Source organism: Chelonia mydas, chromosome 7 (genome assembly GCF_015237465.2).
Source record: "Chelonia mydas isolate rCheMyd1 chromosome 7, rCheMyd1.pri.v2, whole genome shotgun sequence".
NCBI lineage: Eukaryota > Metazoa > Chordata > Testudines > Cheloniidae > Chelonia > Chelonia mydas.
The window spans coordinates 91,040,851-91,064,588 of NC_057853.1; the positions used below are offsets into that span (position 1 = coordinate 91,040,851).

A 23,738-nucleotide genomic window follows, 5' to 3' on the forward strand; every position below is an offset into this window, starting at 1 on the left:
AAATAATTTTCTGGGTAAAACCCCAACTTTACTGATTCATTTTAAATAAATGTACTGGAAGTTAAGGGCTGCAGGATCCTTAGGTCCCTGCTACCCTTTTGCTGTAAAATAAAAGCCCAGCTGCTTGTTGTATTCATCATTAGTGACGGGCTTACATTTTTCATATTTTCTAGGTTACCTTTGCATGGAAATGAGTTACAAACTTTTTTTTTAAAGTGAAAATCAAGATTCTCCTTCACGGTTCCAGGGGTCAGATCTGTTGACATAAGTGCTCATTGTGAACTTCTGCCTGGTCATTTGTGAAAATAAGGTCCTTGATGTTCTTAAATCCTGTAAAACTACATTCTTAAGATTCTGTGTTCTCTTTAGGTTAATGCATTGGACAATCTTGGTCAGACTTCTCTGCATAGAGCTGCACATTGTGGCCATCTGCAGACATGCAGATTGTTGTTGAGCTCTGGATGTGATCCCTCAATTGTGTCACTGCAGGGTTTCACAGCTTTACAAATGGGGAATGAAAGTGTACAACAATTACTACAAGGTACTATGTTTGTTTGTTTTAGGATATAAGTCCATTTAAAAAATGGTGTCATATTTTGTTTCATTTGCTGCATCGTCAGCCATTGAGGAATAGCACTGAGCTCAAGCAAAAAAATATTTTATATGCTTGTCATCTGCTAACTGCTCCTGTATATTTAGTAGACCTGCCACTTCCAGTCAGTTTGGAGAGTCACTAAAAAGAAATCTCTTAGGCTAAAAGTGAGCATCAATATTAGCTATTTTTGTTTTTCCTTTGTGGCCAGATGTAAGAGAGTATATACATAGCTTGAAGATTTTTTTCAGTGAAAAAAACCATGAATAATAAATTTATAAGCTTAAACATATAAGCGTTTTAGAATAATTGAAATTCAGAGACTGAATAGGGAAGTTTGACTGGTTCTGCAATATTCCAAAGTTGAGGACAATGCAAGGGGTAAATTAACACAGTTTTGGAAACCTGTGAATTCAAGGGTACAACCACAAGTTAAATTTTGGGGATTATATGAAAAGACATACATTGACTAGAATTTCCTGATTTATTTAAGAGGAGCCCTTGAAGTACTATATAGTAGTCTGATCTTAAATGTTTCTCTAGTTAAATAAACTCTAAAAATACAAACAATTACTTTCTTTATAGCCCTATTTTCTTTTGTAGAAGGCATCCCATTAAGTAATTCAGATGCAGATCGACAGTTGCTGGAAGCTGCAAAGGCAGGAGATGTGGATACCGTAAAAGTAAGAACACGCAGTTTTAATATTTACTTGGGTGCCTATTTTGTCAAACTATATTTATGTTGCTTAAAAAGAGGGAGAGTCTTTCTCAGTCTGAGTGCTGTAGACTCATGATCCTGGTCCTGATTCCCCCGTATTGTGCAAAAATCCCCTGGTCAGATTTAAAGAGTAATATTGGCCCATTTTTCTGAAGAGTCCTATTCAGTTCTTCGTTGAAAAGAAACAGTACTGACAATAGTTACAGGTTTAAAGAGAGGGAAACGAGTGATTCTCTTTGCGCTGTCAGGGATACAGGATCCCTGAAAAGTAAAGCCTGTATGTAAAAACTCATTGGCAAATTAAATGTCATGTACAGATTATAATGAGTATTATTAAATCTTCTTGTTATGGTAAATAGAAGTAATTTTTCAAATCAGATATGCAGAACAGTATTTTATGTACAGTGTCTACATGCTTGTATTTTGTTACATGTATAGTAATGTATGTTTTGTCTGTTTCACAGAAGTTATGTACAATTCAGAGTGTGAACTGCAGAGATATTGAAGGGCGTCAGTCCACACCACTTCACTTTGCTGCAGGATATAACAGAGTGTCTGTGGTTGAGTATCTTCTTCAGCATGGAGCTGATGTTCATGCAAAAGATAAAGGGTAAGTACTCAAAAGATGTTGTCTGTGTTTTGTGATAGTTCTGAGCCCTTGTATATTGCTGACTGATTCGTGTTCTGTCTTACTTCAGATACTTTATATTTCTTTGGAAAATCCTTCCTATATAATGCTATAAGAAATTCTCACTCTCTCTAGTGCTATAGGACTTTAAAATATACCCGCTATATAGTCTACAAGACCTGAATCATGTAATTTAGGCCAGTCAAAACACACAAGTGAGAAATAGTGATGTGTGTGTGTGTGTGTGTGTGTGTATATATATGTGTGTATATATAGTACAGAATTTGCATTTTAAACATCAGCAGAAATATCCCACTATAGCAAAGCTATAGTAAAGAACAAAAATATCAGACACTTAGATGAACACAATTTGTTGGTGAAGAATCAACATGGTTTTTGTAAAGGGAAATCATGCCTCACCAATCTACTAGAATTCTTTGAGGGGAATCAACAAGCACGCGGGCAAGGGTGAGCCAGTGTACCTAGATTTTCAGAAAGCCTTTGACAAGGCCCTCACCTAAGGCTCTTAAGCAAAGTAAACTGTTATGGGGAAAAAGAGAAGGTCCTCCCGTGGGTCAGTAACTGGTTAAGAAAGGAAACAAGGGGTAGGAATAAATGGTCAGTTTTCAGAATGGAGAGAGGTAAATAGTGGTGTCCCCCAGGGATCAGTACTGGGACCAGTACTGTTCAACTTATTCATAAATTATCTGGAAAAAGGTGTACACAGTGAGGTGGCAAAATTTGCAGATGATATGAAACTACTCAAGATAAGTCCCAGGCAGACTGCAAAGAGTTACAAAGGGATCTCACAATACTGGGTGACTGGGCAAGATCAGTGTTGATGCAAAGTAATGCACATTGGAAAACATAATCCCAACTATACATATAAAATGATGGGGTCTAAATTAGCTGTTACCACTCAAGAAAGAGATCTTGGAGTCATTGTGGATAGTTGTTTGAAAATATCAACTCAGTGTGCAATGGCAGTCAAAAAAGCTATCCCTTTCCTAATGATTCCCAACATTGTTAGATAATAAGACAGAAAATATCATATTTCCTCTATATAAATCCATGGTACGCCCACATCTTGAATACTGCATGCTGATCTGGTCGTCCCATCTAAAAAAAAAAACACTGGAATCGAAAAAGGTGCAGAAAAGGGAAACGAAAATTATTAGGGCTATGGAACAGCTTCCATATGAGACAGATTAATAAGATGGGTTTCAGAGTAGCAGCCGTGTTGGTCTGTATTCGCAAAAAGAAAAGGAGTACTTGTGGCACCTTAGAGACTAGCAAATTTATTGGAGCATAAGCTTTCGTGAGCTACAGCTCACTTCATCAGATGAAGTGAGCTGTAGCTCTCGAAAGCTTATGCTTAAATAAATTTGCTAGTCTCTAAGGTGCCACAAGTACTCCTTTATTAATAAGATGGGGACTCTTCAGCTTGGAAAAGAGATGACGGGGGGGATATGATAGAGATCTATAAAATCATGATGGGTGTGAAGAAAGTAAATAAGGAAGTGTTATTTATTCTTCTTGTAACACACGAACTAGGGGTCAGCAAATGAAATTAATAGGCAGTAGGTTTAAAACAAACAAAAGGAAGTATTTCTTTACACAACGCACAAATCAACCTGTGGAACTCTTTGCCAGAGGATGTTGTGAAGGCCAAGACTATAACAAGGTTAAAAAAAGAACTAGATAAGTTCATGGAGGATAGATCCATCAATAGTTATTAGCCAGGATGGGCAGGGATGCAAAACCATGCTCTGAAGTGTCCCTAGCCTCTGTTTGCCAGAAGCTGGGAATGGGCAACAGGGCATGGATCACTTGATGATTACCTGTTCTGTTCATTCCCTCTGAAGTACCTGGCATTGGCCACTGTCAGAAGACAGGATACTGAGCTAGATGGGCCATTGGTCTGATCTAGTATGGCCTTTCTTATGTTCATATGTTCACAGTTATCCTCACTGATAAAATTAAGGCCACTTTGTTTGACAAAAGAAGTAATGAGCATTTTTTAGCATTGGATTGTTAAAGATTTAAAGCCACTGGAAGACAAATATGCATCCACAAGGGAAACCAGTACACAATGGCAAAATAAATATTAGTCTTACACTATCTCTAAGTATATAGGTAACTACCTATTTTTCATATTTTAATGGCTTGATTTCTCTTTGGAAATTCAGAACATCTGATTGTTTTCAGAAAAGTTGTAGAATATTCATGGTGTAATAAAGTTAAAGCTGTTTTTGACAGAATGATGTAAACCTAAAATGTAGCATGTATTAAGAGAAGTTTGCTTAATCTTGTTTTCAGAGGTCTTGTCCCTTTGCACAATGCTTGTTCCTATGGTCACTATGAAGTAGCAGAACTGCTTGTTAAACACGGTGCGGTTGTAAATGTAGCTGATTTGTGGAAATTCACTCCCTTACATGAAGCTGCAGCAAAAGGAAAATACGAGATCTGCAAACTTCTATTGCAGGTACTCTACAGGTTGATAGAGAGTAGGTTAATTGATAGAAATAAGTGTGTCGTGTTTAATCCGAAGTGTCGGGTAGGGCTCTGTAAGAAATTGGATTTTCTTCTCGTTGGGTTTCCAGTCAATGGTTATTAAATTAAGAAATACGCTTTAAGGGTACGCTGTCCTTCCTCTCACTATTGTGTGGACTTTTATTCTTTGGAATACATGATAGCTTTTCTCTACACAAGTTGAATGTGAATGGAAATAAATTACCAATGGGGTATATAAGCTATCTAAGAGCTACAAGTACTTATTCTGATTATTTCCATTTTTGACAATAGTTAAAGTGAGATGAGTACTTAATATCTTCTGGGCCTTTTATATGCTACAGCATGGTGCTGACTCCACAAAGAAGAACAGAGATGGAAATACTGCTTTGGATCTAGTTAAAGATGGTGATACTGATATTCAAGACCTACTTAGAGGAGATGCAGCTTTGCTAGATGCTGCCAAGAAGGGTTGTTTGGCCCGAGTAAAGAAGCTTTGTTCACCTGACAATGTAAATTGTCGTGACACACAAGGAAGACATTCAACGCCACTACATTTAGCAGGTTAGTGCTGTTAAATACTAAACAATTAGTACATACTTAGATTTTACCTAATTATGTCAATGTACACACTACAACCTTGCTGCCACCGATGTAAGTGCTCCACTACACCGACATAATAACTTCATCTCCATGAGAGGTGTAGGGCTTATGTCTGTGTAGTTAGGGTGATGCAATGTCCATGTAGACACTGTGGGTTATTTACATTGGCTGTTGGGAATTTCACGGCTCCATGCTGGAGCCATGAAATCAACAAGATAGCTGCTCACAGCTTGGGCTGTCACCCTGGGGTGGGGTGGGGGGGCTCCAGCGAGAGCCCAGCTGACCTCAGGGTCCTGAGCTCTGGGTGCAGAGCTCCCCCACTGGGAGCCGGAGGTAACTGCCTTGCTCCCTGCAGGGAGTGGGGGCAGCCAGGCTCACAGCAGGGAGCTCAGAGCCTTGGGGAGCAGCTAGACCCCCAGCCCCGCACACTGCCCCTCTTCGGTCGGTGGAAGAGCTGCTGGTGAGGTGTAGTGTGGACATGAGCCACCATAATTAATGTGATGGCCATAAATTGACTTAACACATAGCCTGACTTAAGTTTTTAGTGTAGATGTGCCCTAAGTTGACTTGGGCCTTGTCTTCAGTACCAAGTTTTGTCACCAAAAACTGCCTTTTGGTGACAAAACAGCAAGAGCGTACATACTACAGTGGGACTTTTGTCGTGAAAAATGCCCAGGTTTGGCGACAAAAAACTTCCACCCCTACAAGAGACTTTTGTCTTTTCTCCTCCCTTTATTGTCGATGAAGAGCCAGTGTAGACACTCCTGATGGTTTTGTTCACAGACTGTCTTCCACCAGTATCCCACAACGCCTGCTCTGATTGCTCTGCTCAGTGTTTTGATCTCTGCTGCCTTGCAGGCTTGCACACCTCCCCTTTCAAAGCTTGGGGGAGTATCTGTGTGCTGCTCCATTTGGGGAACAAAGAGAGCAAATAATTGGAATGCTCCCGTTCTGCCGCTTCAGGAAGAGGGGGGCAGACTGATGTGCTGCTTTGCCATTCCTCAACATGGAGAGCTCACATAGCTACTCATGCTGCTGCTCTCAGCTGCTGAGGGGGCTGTGGGAGAACTTGGAGAGAATCAGCTCTTCCTTCCCACAACACTGCACTGTGGGATACTTACCCACGGTGCATTGCTCACCCTGTCGATGATGTTGTCCCCAATGTGGACATGATCTGTCAACAGAGGGAGCAAGTGTGAACACCCTTTGGCGATTTTTGTTTATGTCGACAGCCAGAAGTCATCATAAGTTTTGTCAACTAAACTTGGTAGTGTAGACAAGCCCTTGGTTAGATTTATTAGAGAGGAAATGTACTTCTGTGACAGGATAATCCTGAAAGCCTAGGAGACTCTGAGAGGTGTGAAGTGACCTACTCATCTCAATGTGATGGTCTCAACTGAATGAGAACACCTTATGGAGATGAATAAAGTGTTACAATAGCTCTGAGATGTATGAACTGCTCCATTCATGTCCTTGAATGTTCCTATTTCCCCCTACCTTGACCCCCAGTGTTGGAGAGCCTTTGATATGCAGTGTGTTCTTGATACATGCTCCCGGTATGCCTGTTCTCAGCTTCTCACCCAGATGCTTGCAGGGAGAGGTCTTTGGCACCTCCCGATCCCCCCCCTACTCCCCATCCCGACAAGGTCCCCCAGATCCCAGCTTTCATGAGGCAGCTAGAGAGAGAAATTCTGACACCCCAGAGGGGCTGGTGCCCCCAGATCACATAAAGGGTGGTAGGCAGAGGGACTCAGACACTCCTAGAAAGATAAGCCTCACCCCCTTATCCCGGCTCATATGAGGGGAGGCCAGACCCCCACGGATGGGCAGTGGCCTCCCTATTTCTGGCACATATGTGCAGGTAAGGAGAAAGACTCAGACCTCCAAGGAGAAATAGCCCTTCCAGATTATGGTGCACACATTGGGAAGCGAGAGTGTGGGACTGGCAGGTGCCCTTGCTCCTCTTCCCCAGTCCCCTTGCCACTCATCTCCATGTACCCCTTCCCAGTGTCCCTCCCCTCCCATCTACTGCAACTCCCAACCCTTCCCCCAGCCCCTTTCTCCTCCTTACCATCATCCGTATTTATCTCCTTCCTCATAATTCCTCCTCTACTCGCGGCAGCCCTAAGCCCCTTTCATTTGCATATCTAATCTTTTTTCAAAAAATACTTTAATTACATTCCCCCAAAATAAAAAAAATATACTGACAGGCAAATTTTAGCAGCATGTCTTGGAACCTTTTCCACATTTCTGCCCTAGGGTGGGACTGGAACTAACATTGGCTGGGTAGGTGTTTTTCATTATTCTCAGGGGAATTGAAACTATAGGTTGCCATCAGTTAAGATAGTCACCATTTCTATACAGCTTGGTCATGAGGAAATTTAGGCTGCTCTTTGCAAAGATAGTGAAAACTAGCTGCCCTCGGGGAAGATGGTGGCACTATGTTCTGCCAAAGAAGCAGAGAAGAGCACTGTGAGGAGCAGGTGAATATGGGAGGGAAGACAGAGAAGACAAGAAGAGTAAGTTGGGAGAAGTATAAGGAAATAGAGGCAGGAAGGAGAATGTGAGGAACAGGAGACTGAGGAGATAGGGAGAGCAAATATTAAGGGAGCAGATGGAAGACATAAGACTGTAGGTAGCACGGAGGAAGAATGTGCGTAGGACAAGAGGGAGAAACAGGATAACGATGGGGAGAAGGACAGAGTGGCAGCTGGATAAGTGGAGTCTTCTCCAAGCAGCCAAAGGAGTGGTTGGCACTTTTGTCCCTTTAAAATTGACCTTTGAATCCGAAATGATCATACCCAATTTGGGGGTGGGTGACTTATATCTAAAGGCTCAAAAATCAGTAGGCAAACAAAAGTGCAATTTGTTTCTAAATTGTATTATATTTAAGTCAGTCTCATTATTTTTGAAAGCTTGTATATGACAGTGTTGTTTCTGTCACCCTCCCTAAAGCCCCCACACAGCAATCTCCATTTGTCCTCTTCTCAGTGTCACAGCCCCTAAACTCTACAGGGTGAGGCAGAACTGTCAGGCAAACTCCTGATGTGCTAAGCTCCAAGCTTTCTTACTGAGCCAGCCTCTGCATGCAATAAACTTCTCATGGTTTACCTCAGGAGGATCTCCTGTGACAAGTCCATTGGCCCAAGACTGTTACAGGCTGCCATTCCAAGGGGCCATGGGGTGAATAGAATCATAGAATATCAGGGTTGGAAGAGACCTCAGGAGGTCATCTAGTCCAACCCCCTGCTCAAAGCAGGACCAATCTCCAACTAAATCATCCCAGCCAGGGCTTTGTCAAGCCTGACCTTAAAAATCTCTAAAGAAGGAGATTCCACCATCTCCCTAGGTAACCCATTCCAGTGCTTCACCACTCTCCTAGTGAAAAAGTTTTCCCTAATATCCAACCTAAGCCTCCCCCACTGCAACTTGAGACCATTACTCCTTGTTCTATCATCTGGTATCACTGAGAACAGTCTAGATCAGTGGTTCTTAACCTTTACTGCAGCCTGCACCCCTTGGTTCTCAAAATATGTTCTCGCACCCCTTATAAAAAATCAAAAATGTTCTTCCACCCCTTATCAAAAATCGTTGAAGTAGGTCAGTTCTTTAAACCTAGATATATTTTTTGTTTGTATATTACAGTAATTGTTAAAAAATGTCTAATGTTAATAAATACATAGGTTTGATGAAACAAAGTAGTTGTACTTACGTGCCTGTGCTTAATTTGTTTTTTCAATTATTTACCTTCTAAAAAAATCTGGCATGTCTCACACCCCCAGAAAGGGCATCTCACACCCCCAGGGGGTGTGTGCACCCCAGGTTAAGAACCACTGGTCTAGATGCATCCTCTTTGGAACCTCCTTTCAGGTAGTTGAAAGCAGCTATCAAATCCCCCCTCATTCTTCTCTTCTGCAGACTAAAGAATCCCAGTTCCCTCAGCCTCTCCTCATAAATCATGTGCTCCAGCCTCCTAATCATTTTTGTTGCCCTCCTCTGGACTCTTTCCAATTTTTCCACATCCTCCTTGTAGTTTGGGGCCCAAAACTGGGCACAGTACTCCAGATGAGGCCTCATCAATGTCGAATAGAGGGGAATGTTCACATCCCTCGATCTGCTGGCAATGCTCCTACTTATACAACCCAAAATGCCATTAGCCCTCTTGACAACAAGGGCACACTGTTGACTCATATCCAGCTTCTCGTTCACTGTAATCCCTAGGTCCTTTTCTGCAGAACTGCTGCGTAGCCACTCAGTCCCTAGTCTGTAGCGGTGCATAGGATTCTTCTATCCTAAGTGCAGTACTCTGCACTTGTCCTTGTTGAACCTCATCAGATTTCTTTTGGCCCAATCCTCTAATTTGTCTAGGTCCCTCTGTATCCTATCCCTACCCTCCTACCACTCCTCCCAGTTTAGTGTCATCTATAAACTTGCTGAGGGTGCAATCCATGCCATCCTCCAGATCATTAATGAAGATATTGAACAAAACAGGGCTTGTGTGGATTTGCATGGGGATGTTACAGCTAATCCTCAAACATTCCTATTTTTAAAAAACTAGTAAGTTAATGCACAAATGTTATTAGATAGTTGTTTGTTATATGCAACGCAAAAGCAAGGTGTAAAAAAGTATGCTGCTTAACTATCTGTTGGTAAAGGAATAGAGGGTATTCTGGTAGGTGGCTTAACTTTTCTTTATCTTGCTTTTTTGGTTTGGTGTCAGGTATGTTATCTGTAGTAACCTGAACTATTAATCTGATCTTGTCAAATCTAGTGAGTTTTTAGTGAGACACACCAAATCAGGATTCTCACCTGTAATGACGAATTTCTGTCCTTATTGACAAGTACCCTCCCTGCTTACCTTGCCTCCCCAATTTCTCCTTAAAACCAGGCACCAGCAAGGAGAGACATAATGTAGCTGATACTCTTCCAGTACAGTGACTGTGCTAATTTGGGGCCACCAGAACTGGCAGATTGCAAGGGGTTGACAGCTCAGTGGGATTCAGCAGAAGAGGTGAAGGAAGGTGGAATAAAACTTGCTGGAGAACAGAGACCGAGAAGGGTGGGGCGAAAGTGGGCTGTTTTTGTCAGGAATGGAAGCAGAATTTTCTTGTCCATCAGAATGAAGATGCTTACCTGAAGTTTTCTAATGCTCACTCCATTAGAAATATAACTCTTGGTAAAAGGAGAATTTAGATTTTCCAACATCAGTGCTGATTTGAAATCCATTAATTTTTATTTTGGAAAATCTTAATACTCAATGCCAAATGTCTAGGTGCAGACAGTTAACACCTTTATTTTCAAATAAAGATGTTGAATTTGAGTATGTGCTTGCTTAAATATTTGAACTATTAAAAAAAACATATAGCACTGGAGTACTCTTTGCAAATTGATTAAGTGACATTTATCGTGGAATTGAATACACAAGATTAATTTGTTCCATAGCTGTAGTAAATGGTTTCACACAGCATAACACAATTTGGTGATTTATTTGCAGACTTTTTCCCCTCAGATGTGATTTAAAAATAAAAAAGTTGTATTTAATCGTAATTATTCTGGTGATGATTTTTCTCTTCCTTCCTCCCTTAACTGCCCGTTAGCTGGTTACAACAATTTGGAGGTTGCAGAGTACCTGTTACAGCATGGAGCTGATGTGAATGCACAGGATAAAGGAGGGTTGATTCCTCTACATAATGCAGCATCTTATGGGGTAAGAATCTCTAACTTACTATCTTTTGGAACAATTTGAAACTTTTGTAAAAAGTTGTGATATGATGCTTTTATTGGCATTAATTATGTAGCCTGACAATCTCTAAAAAGCTTTTGTCATTGTGTTATAATATCACCTCATTTGGAATTAGTTAATTATAACTGCAGCTCAAATTCAACTGTCTTCACTTCTGCAATAGTTTTTAAATTTGTAAAATCACAGTTGGAAATTATGTTGAGAAAGGTCATTCAAAAACTATTGTAAAAACAAGCAGCCTAAAAGATGTCCTGTAAAACTGCTTTTCACATGTGCATACTAGTAGAATTTCACTAGTAAAGATTTCACTTACAGTTCTGTGGGTGATCTGGTGAGATTTCAGACATCTGTGAACCCAAAGCAAGAAATAAGGCCCTTCTGTGTTTGGATGCAGCCTGGGCTGCTTTCAGATTCAGGGATTTGAATTCAAGCCCCCTCTGGCACTCCTTCTTCAATTTAAAGGAGTTTGTATTTGGTATTCTGGTTTGATCTATTTCAGTTTTATGGAAGAAAATGACTTAATTATACACAGGTACATTATAGTTCAGAATAGTCTCTTCTGTTTTGTTAGTGTTTATTTCTGACCTTATTGTAATTTAGATCAATTCTAGGAAAATCCAGAATGAGTTACAAAAAGGGTTGTTTAATAATTCTGAGAGTTTCAGTATATTAAACTACCATCTCGGAATATAACAGGATATTTTATTTTCCAGCACGTAGATGTAGCAGCTTTACTTATAAAGTATAATGCGTGTGTGAATGCTACGGACAAATGGGCTTTCACACCTTTGCATGAAGCAGCCCAGAAAGGAAGGACACAGCTTTGTGCCTTGTTATTGGCACATGGAGCTGATCCTACTCTGAAAAATCAGGAAGGACAAACACCATTAGACCTGGTCACCGTAAGTGATGGGATCTTTTGAGAAATCTGTGCTTAGCTGCAGCTAGTGGTTGCTCACCTGGTTTATATAAGATGCTTTTAGTCATTTTTATTCAAAGTACAAGTTTGGAGTTAGTGCACAATTTATAAACTCTGGTTTCTTGGGTGTTTATGCAAGCCAGTACACCCGCATACATCTTCTTTCTCTGTTCTCTTGTGCAAAATTGCTGCAAAGTTCTTCTGACTGCCTGATGGAGAAAGAAAACAAACACTGATTTGTTCCAGAATTGACATTTATCTATTTTTAATTTTACTATGGGTACTTGATCTACCTATTTTACTGGCTAATATATTTTACCACAAAAAACTGCGTTAGAGGTGAAATTTAGTCTACCTTTATTAAAACGTTCTCATTTTATAAAACTTAAGCAGGCTGTTTAAGGTTTTGTTTTAGATTATTATAATACAATCAAAAGCTTCACATTTTCAAAGTAATGCTGAATGGATCGTCTTGCTTCAAATTGGGATTTCTGGTTTTTAAAGTAAACTAGTAATGAGTTTTGTTTGACCTTGTGTTTATCCGGAAAAAAGTTTCAAATATCAAAACATTAATGTATTGCACTTTTAATTTAGAACAAGTTTTTTTAAAATCTTGTTTAAGTGAAAGATTGCTTTTTGTTGGTTGAAATGTTTGCATTACTTACACATTTATTCGCTATGGCTTTGGGCTTAATTTTTCTCAAGTATTTAATTACCTTTATTCCAGAAAATAACTTTGCATGGAAGGCTTCCTATATTTTAATAAACTGTCTTTTGATATTTAGGCAGATGATGTTAACACGCTGTTGACAGCTGCTATGCCTCCTTCTGCGTTGCCATCTTGTTACAAACCTCAGGTTATAAATGTATCTCAAACCACCGGATCTACTGCTGATTGCCTGTCTTCCGTTCCATCCAGCCCATCCAGTCTGTCTGCTGCCAGTAGCCTTGACAACTTATCTGGTAGCTTTTCTGAACTCCCTTCAGTTGTTGGTACAAACAGTGCAGAGGGAGCAACTGTTCTAGAGAAAAAGGAAGGTGAGGTTTTCTTTTGTTCTAATTGTAGATGTGAATTAATGACTCTTGAGCAGTTTATATAAATAAAGTTAAATAAAGCATGATTTTGTTGATTTTTTTTTTCTTTTTCAGTATTTTTATCTAATTTAGTGAGTTTTGTGGGTACTCTTCAGCTCTTACTAGAATTTTCAATTTATCCATTAACTACCTTTGCCTTCTGTTATTATCTCTATTTCCAACTGTGGCTTGATAAGGAACGGATAGCCAAAAGAACAAAAAAAATAACTCTTGCACAGGGGTCTTCAGGCATTTTGTCCGGATAGACTCTTACTGATAAATTAGGTTTTAAATAGAAATCAAATAAATACTTATTGGAATGGTCTTATACGCAATGAAATGGTATCATAGGTTCTAAAGTATTTGCGAGACTGATGATTTATGGACAAGGTTGCTTTAATAACTTCTGTTCATTGCTTAAATATGCAGTACTAGTAGGTAAACACTTACTTGTTTGGGAAGCCAGGATCATGTATTTTTATAATGAACCTAGTGTGTTCTAGGTGCCACCAGAAACAGTAATATATAATCTTATTAGTAACTTAAATATTTTTCTTAATGTTACCAAGTCTCTTAAAAATTCTTGTATTTCCCCTTATTGCAGAAGTGTAAGTATGGAATATACTGTGTTATAGATAGTATGAATGTGAAAGTAACTTATATATTCTTCTTTATATTCAGTTCCAGGTGTAGATTTTAGCATAAATCAGTTTGTGAGGAATCTTGGACTTGAACATCTGATTGACGTATTTGAGAGAGAGCAAGTGAGTAGCTGTGTACAAATATTGGGTTAGAAAACTCTACCAGTGTGTTCCTTTTTTGAAGTGGGAGGAGTGATAGCGCTTGCAATTTAAGACCTACAGGTTAAGTTTTTGTTTCTGTTATGTTAGCACAGGTGATGAAGTCAATAGGAAGTGAATATCATGAAATTATGTGTAGTAATTACAAAGGTGTAGACTATTCTGTTAGCTTGGTAATATATCCTGAAAGTGAAATTTCCCAGTCAGGGAAATGATTCTTGCAGTACCACTGGCCTACCTTTTTAGGTAGGGTCATGCAAAGTGTTGAACAAAAAAATGGGGAAGATGACAGCAATTCTACTATGACTTGTAGCGTGTTTTATGCTATTCAAAAGCAAAATTTCATGCTAGGGAAGACAGTAGACGCAAAGCCAAGGATGAACTGTTACATTAAAACATTCAGAATGTGACTCTAGTCTAATTTTAATTTAATATACTTATAAAATATCTTCTCTTGTTTTATAGCTTGCTTCATAACTATGGCTTGTTTTAAAACTTCCCTAATTTGACTTCTGCTGCACAATATACAGGTCTCCAGGGGCTGCATATCTGCACACTACTCTGTTTTATAACCTAACTAAATTATCATAAATTTTATTTCCGAGGTTATAATTGATCCTTTCTAATGAAATACTTGTCATGAAATTTTTTTTTATAATATATACAGCAATCTAAACAAATTATATTGTGCTTTGCTCTAGATAACACTGGATGTATTGGTTGAAATGGGCCACAAAGAGTTAAAGGAAATTGGTATCAATGCGTATGGACATAGGCATAAAATCATTAAAGGAGTTGAGAGATTGATCTCTGGACAGCAAGGTATATTTTTATTGAATTAATGAAGTGATACTGCTTTAATATAGAGTTCATTTTTATAAACTGTACCAGTTTTGTTCCAAATCATCTCTTGGTAGAAAGAGCTGATAATATAGTTCTTTATACAACAAAATGTAAAATTGTGCTACACTGTCTTTCAATTTGAAGCTCGTGTGAGAAGCTTTCACTAGTGATACAAATTATCATGAACACCAGCATTCAATTGTCTTTAATATTTGACTCCTTTATCATGGTCACTGTCCACGTTTACTTTCATTAGTTGGATTGTAGATTTAGAGAACTTTGATTGTAAGTGTTTTGGGACAGGGACCATTTCTTTGTTCTGTTTGTACAGCACCTAGCACAATGGCATTCTGGTCAGTGACTGGGGTTCTTATGTGCTACCACAATACAGATAGTAAATAATAATTCACTTTTCAGAGTGACACAGGCTGTCCCCTTTTTCCCAAAAAGATAATTGAAGTTTTTAAATATTTTTCTTTTAAAAAAAATAGTTGGTGTCTTTCCAGTGGAGCTGAAATGAGCATACCTGCTTTGTTTGACAACTTCAACTTGCATTGAGTTTTATGCTAAAATCTCTTTATTTTGCAGCATTGTTGATGACAGCACAATCATAGGAATAAAATGTTTTGTTGGACTACAGCTGAAGAAAAAAATAAAGAGCACACTGTATTGATTCTGTCATATTGAAACATTGGCTAATATTGTCTCACTACATTTCATAGAAATGGAATAAAATTAGTTAGAATTGGTAGGATTTTTTTCTCTAGACACCATCTGTGGATTCTTGCTCCCAAATCTGGACTCTAGTATAAAACAGGCAAAACTCCCCACACTCTAAAGGATTTTTTGGCCTTTAAGGGAAGCAGTAGTAGTCAAGGCCACAAGACAACCACTTCACCATGTTCAGGTATCTCCCTGGAGCTTTAATAGCTGTCCCTTGAACAGTCAGTTGCTTCTTGATTGCTGTCAGTGGAGGTGTTCTGTGTCAAGTATTTGCTGACTGTTCAAACATCATGGGCTCCTGGCCAAAAGCATTGCTGGGAGGCCCAGTGTTGAGCTGCAGTCAGTTGTTGATGTACCTGCAGCTAGCTGCCCAGAGCAGTGATGAGGAACCCAGTATCTTGCTGCAGCTACCTGCTCATGTATCCTGGGCAGGCCACAGCATAAGAACTTCTGGTGCAGAGCACCTCTGGGTTCTTAAATACAATAAATGATTGCCAGTTACTTGCCAACTCGTTCAGAATTCTTGTCATTATCAGAAGTGATGGTGGTCTCCATATCAAGCTGCAGTTGTTTGTTGGTGTATTTGGAACTTTCAGTGGAGATAGTCAGCATCGGACTTTGGCTTCCTGGGTTTGGGGACTGCTTTAAAGTTCTCTTACTGCTCTGCAGCATAATCTGAGCTAGAAACACTTGCAGGTGAAGGTGGTAAATACTGTAAATAACCCAAAGTAGATCTCAGCACAGTCAGAGATTTCTTGTGCAGAGGTCAGAGCTTATGCTTCAAGAGTTAGCTCTCTCCTGTGTGTGAAGCCCTGATCTCATCACCAGCAGTTTTTGGTGCCTTCTGCACATAGTCTGGTTGCAACCATTGTTTCAGTCCTTAGATTTCATGCTGAACTACCTTGTCTCATCCTGACCCCATAGATAACTGGATTCTGTGGCAGCTGCACCAGAACTACATCAACCTTGTGGCTTAGGATGTTTTTGGAACACAAGGATATGCTAGAGCCAGGACATGCTCTCATGCCCACATCTGTATTTGTAGTTTCCAAAGCATATGAATTGGGCACATGCAATTCAGCAGAGACCATTGGGTCAGTATGTTCTAAACATTTCTGCATACTTTCTTCCTAGAGAATGATGGATCAGGTCCCCTTCTCAAAGGAGAAATGGGAGGTCTGAGGAAGAAGGAACTGCTTGTGACAGCCAGAACATGCCAAATTAGCAAGGGATGTCTTATCTACTGTATATAATCGTTCATAAACCGAATTTTTTTAGTAAAAAAGGGAAGCATCAGAGAAGGTCAGCTTATGAACAGGTATAGAGAGGGGAGAGGTGGGACACAGCCCTTCCCCCCAACAGAGGGAGCAAGCAGAGGCAGCACAGCCAGCAGAGCCAGAAGGGAAGAGGCGGGGCCAATGTGTCTCTGCTTTTGGCCACGCTGCTCTCCCCCAGCCTCCAAAGCAGCTGCAGCTCTGGGGCTGGCAGGCTGCAGCTGGGACGCTCAGCCCCGCCCCCCAGAGCAGGTTGTGGCCGCGCTGCCCGGCCTGCTGGAGCACGCTGCAGCCGCGCTGCCCAGCCTGCCAGAGCAGCTCCAGCAAGGCCAGAGACATCCTTCCCTGGCCCTCCCCAGATAAGATGGGAAGGGATGGGATGGGGAGAGAGTGGGGGTCCCGGGCTAGAGGTGGGGTCATGTGGGGGATGGTCACAGGGGTTACTCCCCTGACCCCCAGCTTCTCCCCATCCCTTCCCACCATCTTCTCTCTCTCCCCCCCAACCCCCCCCCCCAAAAAGAATTTTCCCCACCAGTTGCTGTCCTGGACCGTCAGGGTAAGCAGCTGGAACACCGGGACACTTTATTTACTTCAGTTTACCTCCGTGCCTGCAGACTCTCGAGGTAAACAAACCATCTCGGCCAGCCAGCAGCTTATCCTGATGGTCCGGGAGCCAAAGTTTGCTGACCCTTGAATTATAGGGTTGGCTTATGAATGCGTCATAAAAATTTTCCATTTTTATTTGTCCATCTTGGGGGGGTCGGCTTATAAATGAACCGGCTTATGATTGAGTATATACGGTACTTCAGAGGTGCTCTGATATGTCTAGATCAGTGGTTCCCAAACTTGTTCCACCGCTTGTGCAGGGAAAGCCCCTGGTGGGCCGGGCCGGTTTGTTTACCTGCTGCGTCCGCAGGTTCGGACGATCGCGGCTCCCAGTGGCTGTGGTTTGCTGCTCCAGGCCAATGGGAGCTGCTGGAAGCTGCGTGGGCCGAGGGACGTATTGGCCACCACTTCCAGCAGCTCCCGTTGGCCTGGAGCAGCGAACCATGGCCACTGGGAGCCGCGATCGTCCGAACCTGCGGACGCAGCAGGTAAACAAACCGGCCCGGCCCACCAGGGGCTTTCCCGGCACAAGCGGCGGAACATGTTGGGAACTTCTAGTCTAGATACTAGTTCTTGTAGTAACAGGGGCCCTGACAAAGGTACACCTTATTCTATCCCATTTTAAGGACCCTCTCTCTGATGGTGTGACTTCTGAGAGAGAAGAGTGCCACTTGCCTGATGTATTTGAGCAGATGCTCTAATGCTCAATGTGAGAAATCTTATTGGTAGATGGAAAAAGAAGTCTCGCAGCAGTCACACATACTTGCCCCCCCGTCTCCCCTCAGAGTTTGGATGGGCTTCTGTTTAGATCACAGTTACCTGTACTTCAAGTCTTTCTGCTTCTGTGGTATGATTTTTCTGTAAAATGTTAGGTGACTGGCCTGTTACTTTAGGGATCCTTTACTTCGTACTCAGCTAGGAACTGACTGACTGGAATGTTTCAGGGTTGGCAGAGGTCTCAGGTGGTGCACAATCATTTGTGGGGATGAGGGGTTGGCTTATGCCCCTGGCCACCACTACTACCATTAAGAACCTGTAGGTTCTGTCTGTGTTTAGCTAGGAAGCTGAGGCCACGAAATGAGAATCCTGCATGATATCTTCAGAAGAGCAGAATTACAAAGGCAAATCAAAATATGTTTTAAAAAACTAAAACTTTAAACTACTTAAGATCCCAAAACCATGGCAGAAATGAGACTTAAACTGGAAGTTAATATAACTTTAAAATCACAAATGTTCCCCTTTTCTTGACCTTTGTCTCTATATGGCATCTTCCATGTTTTCATTCCTGAGAAATTGAGCTATGCCTGTGTTTTTAATTTTTGTTCTCTGCGTCTGAAATATGTGCGTTCATTGTCTTTATAGGTCTTAACCCATACCTGACTTTGAATACTTCTGGTAGTGGAACAATTCTCATAGATCTCTCTCCTGATGATAAGGAATTTCAGTCAGTGGAAGAGGAGGTATGTTTTGCTCCCTAGCATCTCAAATTCTTTTTGGCGTTGTCACTTATGGAAAGACACATGAGTTCCAGTAGACTATTAATATAAGACTCAAATATTGCTAAACATAATGGATTAAAGCTTACATCAAGACACTTATTCCATTTTCCTTTGTCAGTGCTGTCCCATTGTTATGATCCATGCTTGACATTTCCACAACTTAGCATACAGTAGAACCTCAGAATTATGGACACCTTGGGAATGGAGGTTGTCCGTAACTCTGAAATGTTCATAACTCTGAACAAAATGCAGCTCTGACTCCAGCAGTTCACACTTCAGGCCAGGTTCACACTTCAGGCCAGGTTCCAGAGGCAGCTAGACAGCTTCCTTGCAGGCAGCTTCTTCCCTGCAAGCTTGTCCCCCTCTGGACCAGGGTGGGAGTGGGGGGAGACGGGGGGCAGCATGTCCCGTTCTCGGCAGAGGGTGGGTGGGTGGGGGGGAACACCCCCCTAGCTGGGAGAGGCAGGCTGAAAAGAGCACCCACAGGAATGCTGCTCCTGCTCCAGCTGTCTTGGGTTGGTGGCGGGGGCTCACAGCTTTGCCTGCGAATCTTAGCGTCTTCAACTCCTAGCTGTAAGTGGGTGCCCTGCGTGTGGGGGTGAAGTTAGGCGTAGGGATGGGGACAGGCAGCCCAGATGTGTCTACTTTTTAAGATGCAATACAAGCACAGTACAGTATTTGCTTTTATTTTTATTATTATTTTTGTGTCTGCTGCTGCCTGATTGGTTACTTCCGGTTTCACATGGTGTTGAGTTGACCGGTCAGTCCATAACTCTGGAGTTCATATCTTTGAGGTGCTACTGTATGTCTACACTTCAAGCTGGAGGTGTAATTTCCAGCTTGAGGAGACATACTTGCACTACATCTAATTGAACTGGCATATTAAAAATGTAAGTGTAGCTGCTGCAACAGGCTGTGTATCAATCCAAGGCATTAGGTATGTACTCAGGCAGCTAGCCCCTTCCGTTGCTCTTACTGCTGTTGTTGCATGTCTGTTTTTAGTGCATAACTCAATGAGAATTACCACATTTGTGTCGTCTTGAGCTAGAAATCACTACTCCAGCCCAAAGTGTAAGTGAAGAGACCCTTTATCTCTCTTCATGTCACTCCTTCTAGTAACATACTTGAAAGGTCTCCATCTGAAGTAAAATTATTTCTGCAGCATGGAAATCTTCACTACGGTCATTTCCCTGTATACCAGACCCAGCTTCTAATCAATTCTTTCTATACTTTCTGCCCAGTATTTGAATAATTATACAGCACGTGATTCTAAGTAGATGTGATCAGGTAAAGAGTGTAAATTAAGAACTAGAATAATTAAGAATATTGGAGTGTTTGTCCAAAACGTACAGCCATAAAACTCTTATTCTTCAGATGCAGAGTACAGTCCGAGAGCACAGAGATGGTGGGCATGCTGGTGGAGTGTTCAACAAATACAATTTTCTGAAGGTACTATCACATTTTTGTAGTTCTTAAATGATAGCTATGCTCTCAACCCTTTGATTGAAAGTAATTTTGTTACAATCAAGTACTTTTTGTAGTTTTATTTATTGAGCACCTTAAATGTACATTACAAAACACATAAAAAGAAGAGGACCGTGCTCCATAGAGAAATCTAAGATAAATATATAGGAAAACAGATTAGGTGCCAAAAGGCATTTGAGAAGTTCACGTACAGGCTTCACAGAGAAAGGCAGAAAAGTTTGAAGCAAAAGGCAGAGTGCTTAATACACAGAAATTGAGAGGTGGTTGCACATTAAGGGTGTGACAGGAGGAAAAAAGCGTAAAGCAAAAAGTGAGAGAATGAGGCTGAGGGATCATATGGGAAGGCTTGAAGTGAGGGAGACTCAGGGTTGTGATTTAAATCAGAAAGTAATAAACTTTGATTTAAATAATCTATTTTAATCTTTTTTTGCGTTTGTACTTTTTAGTTATTTTCCAAAAGAGAGGTTCATTTTCACTGGTTGATATGACTATTAAAATATGTTGATTTGCTGCTAATTATAGACTTTACATTAATGTTGGTGCTTCTTTTTGCTAACCAGGAGGATACCCACTGTCTACACATTTATTTAAGCAATGATATAGCTCAATGTACGTTTGTTCTGATTCTTAATGTTTATATTTTATTATGTTAGAAAATGATCATTTCTTATTTTCTCCATGATAATTTTATATTTGAGACATCTGTCAAGCTGCATTTGGATGGAAATTGGAAATCTATTAAAATGCATAAAAACTCCATTTAAAGATGTTGTTAGTTAAATAAAGTTACCTTTAAATATGCTGTATAGATAAGATAAAGTAAGCTTATTAAAACATGTTTTGCTTCTAAAAATAAAGTTATTAAACAAAGGAAGTATTAACTGTAATTAGTGAATTGACGGATTGTTTCCGATCACCATGCATCAGATTTTCAAAAGGATTTTGGCAATTAAAGATGCAAATAGGCACCTTGTGGAATTTTCAGAAGTGACTATGAAGATTAGGTGCCTGACTCCTATTGAAATCATTGAAGTAGAAATCAGTGGGTGTTAGGCACCTAATCTATTTAAGTGCTTTTGAAAACCCCATAAGATGCCTGTCTGCATTTTTAGGTGTTTAAAATCTGATCCCTTGTCCTGCAGGATTTTAGAATTAGTAGATCTTCTCTCCCGCCTGCTTTTTATTCATATAGGTTGGAAGAGGAAAACATGCTTTCTGCAGCATAGCGTCTCTCATATACGGGATAGTCATTTCCTGTCTTCAGTTTCTGGGAGCAATTCAGCCCTGTAACACAGCCCTTGTAATGACTGAAAATAATATAGCTATAGAATGCAGAACGTGGCCATTGTGATATATTTAGAAAACTTCAGAAAGATGTTTTCCCCCTGATTTAAAAAGCATCATCCTTTAACTCATTAAGATTTGAGGAGGGCTCATTGATACATCGTATTACTTTTTTATTTATTTAAATTGTTGTAATTTGTTATAGTAAGGTAAGGCCTTAATATAGGCTGTAATTATTTAAAATTTAATTTTAAATCTGTTTATTTTTAAAAGAAAAATGTATTTAATTTAAAGTTTAAAAAATCAAATTTGTTTTGAAAAATAATCAGTTTTTATCCACCGGGACTGGAGGGGCAGGAGTTAGAATGAGACTGAGAACAGAGATGGACATGGTTCAGTTCCTTGAAGGTGGTAATAAGCAGCTTGAATTAATATGGAAAGTGAGGAAGCCAGTAAAGAAATCTAAAGAAGGGGGTTAGCAGTTCTTTGAATGGAGGGAGAGAATTATTTTATCAAAGTTTGGATGGATTGGGGGTTGCAATCTGAAAAATCCCTTTTATCTAGTTTGTTTAAACTTTCCAAAAAATGCTTAAGTTGTGAGTAAGCCTGATAAATGTCAGTCTAAAAACTTTAGAGAGATCACTGAACAGTGGTTTAGAACAGAATGGCTTTTAACTTAGGTTTATGGTGATGATGATTTTACTCGCTATATCATGCTAGAAGAAGAATTGGATTCCTTAGAATCTGAGGGAGATAATCTTATTTCTTCTCTAGAAATTTGACTTCATGTTCCCAGTTTTGGAGTGGATCTATTGTGATATAGCCATTGTGCGTCAAAATGTCTGTCAAATGATAAAGCAAAAAATTGGAAGGTCTTCTCTTCAAATTAGAATTTGAATTCTGATTTAATTATTTCAGATTCAAAAAGTGTGTAACAAAAAACTCTGGGAAAGATACACTCACAGGAGGAAAGAAGTTTCTGAAGAAAACCATAACCATGCAAATGAAAGGATGCTGTTTCATGGTAAGATCTTTGAAATTTAAATTTTCTTCCATTATCAGTGCTGTTAACCTTTAGGGGGAATATTTTTTGTTGGTGCCAAAAATTTAGGTAAATATGCTATATAATTAACAACTGGAAATAAAAATGTAAATCAGAGTTAAGTTTTTCATAATTTTGATAAATCCTGTTATCAATATTGCATGTTATTGCAGAGGTGACAACTATAGCTGTATCTATTCTAATTCCCATTTTCAGTTGCCTTGTAACTTTGAACATTTTGCTTTTTTTTGCTGAAATTTTCCTGCCTTTGCCCAAGAAGAGTATGGATTTTGGGGGGGGGTTGTTTAGTTTGATCAAAAATAGAAAAACAGGTCAGCAGATTCAGTTTGAAGGGGGTAGGAGTGAGGAAGGTTTCTTGCAATTTGTTTTACTAACTCTGACCAAGATGGCTTTTACATTCGGTATATTAGCCCTTGTTCAAAAATGTCGTCTTGAGCTCCAGTGAAGTTAAGTTTTGATTTGACAGTTATAACCAATTGAAAATTGTCCCCTGCATATGCACAGTGACTCACTAAATAGCTAAGTTACCTGCATAGTAAGAAACTCAGTTGCACGTTCACTGAAGTAAAATCTGCACAGCTCCCTCCTGCAGAGTTTATAATTTGGTGTAATATGGTGGTCCAGTGGTGTCCATTGTAAGCATCTTGGATTTTTTTATTTGGAAAAAAAATAGTTCATACTAATTTCAGAATGTGAATTAAGATTGCATGTCCAACCTTAATTCTGCCCCTTGTGGATATGCATTACGATAGTTACATGATTGCAAACCTTCTCTAATACAATTTAACATTTTCTTCTATAACCACAGATATACATGTTTGTGTGGTAGCTTATATATTTTCATTCTTATAAACTTACACTATTTTTATAATCATAATGGTCTTCCATATTTCTGACAGATTTTTTTTTTACATAGTTATCTTCTCTGAGGAATTTAATTGTCAGCAGCCATGTAGTTTGCAATTTTTTCCAAATTAGTAGCACAGTCTGCCTTAGCTATAACTTGGGATCAGAATGAAACTATACTACCTTGGTGACAGACTTACGATTTATATACGCCAACAAACCTTTGCTATCACTCTTGTTATACTTCACCTGTAGTGTGTTGTGTAAGAATAGTTTGTCATATAAAATCATTTATGTATATGCCAGAATTCATTAAAAGATGCCAACCATGTATATCTAAAGCTGTAGAAAAATGTGACATAGCTGACAAATAGTATGTGATCTTGTAATTAAAGATCATAGTCTTGCTTACATACAAAGGGGTCAGCTGCTGCTGATGCAACTTTGTCATTTCCCAGCTGAGTGCTTAACAGTGTAACTTGAGTGTTTCTTTCATACAGGCTTTTGATGGGCATAATAATAACAGA

At 39.9% G+C, this 23,738-nt stretch overlaps 1 protein-coding gene across 8 annotated transcripts in view; it reads left to right on the plus strand.

Annotated features, from left to right (window-relative positions):
* The window catches only part of TNKS2 (tankyrase 2), a 63,855-nt gene that overhangs the window by 31,577 nt on the left and 8,540 nt on the right, over positions 1-23,738 (plus strand). For 4 of the 8 annotated variants that reach the window (XM_037903448.2, XM_027821834.3, XM_007059407.4 and 1 more), the window contains exons 12-24: positions 370-541; positions 1,196-1,275; positions 1,775-1,920; positions 4,258-4,423; positions 4,794-5,013; positions 10,650-10,759; positions 11,509-11,697; positions 12,500-12,752; positions 13,470-13,552; positions 14,290-14,410; positions 18,397-18,494; positions 19,908-19,982; positions 22,221-22,326. In XM_037903448.2, the coding sequence (XP_037759376.1) occupies positions 370-541; positions 1,196-1,275; positions 1,775-1,920; positions 4,258-4,423; positions 4,794-5,013; positions 10,650-10,759; positions 11,509-11,697; positions 12,500-12,752; positions 13,470-13,552; positions 14,290-14,410; positions 18,397-18,494; positions 19,908-19,982; positions 22,221-22,326 (1,819 nt within the window). Of the gene's footprint in view, positions 1-369; positions 542-1,195; positions 1,276-1,774; positions 1,921-4,257; positions 4,424-4,793; positions 5,014-10,649; positions 10,760-11,508; positions 11,698-12,499; positions 12,753-13,469; positions 13,553-14,289; positions 14,411-16,078; positions 16,234-18,396; positions 18,495-19,907; positions 19,983-22,220; positions 22,327-23,738 lie in introns of those variants that run through there. The other 4 variants (XM_037903449.2, XM_043550718.1, XM_043550717.1 and 1 more) reach the window with 2 other exon arrangements.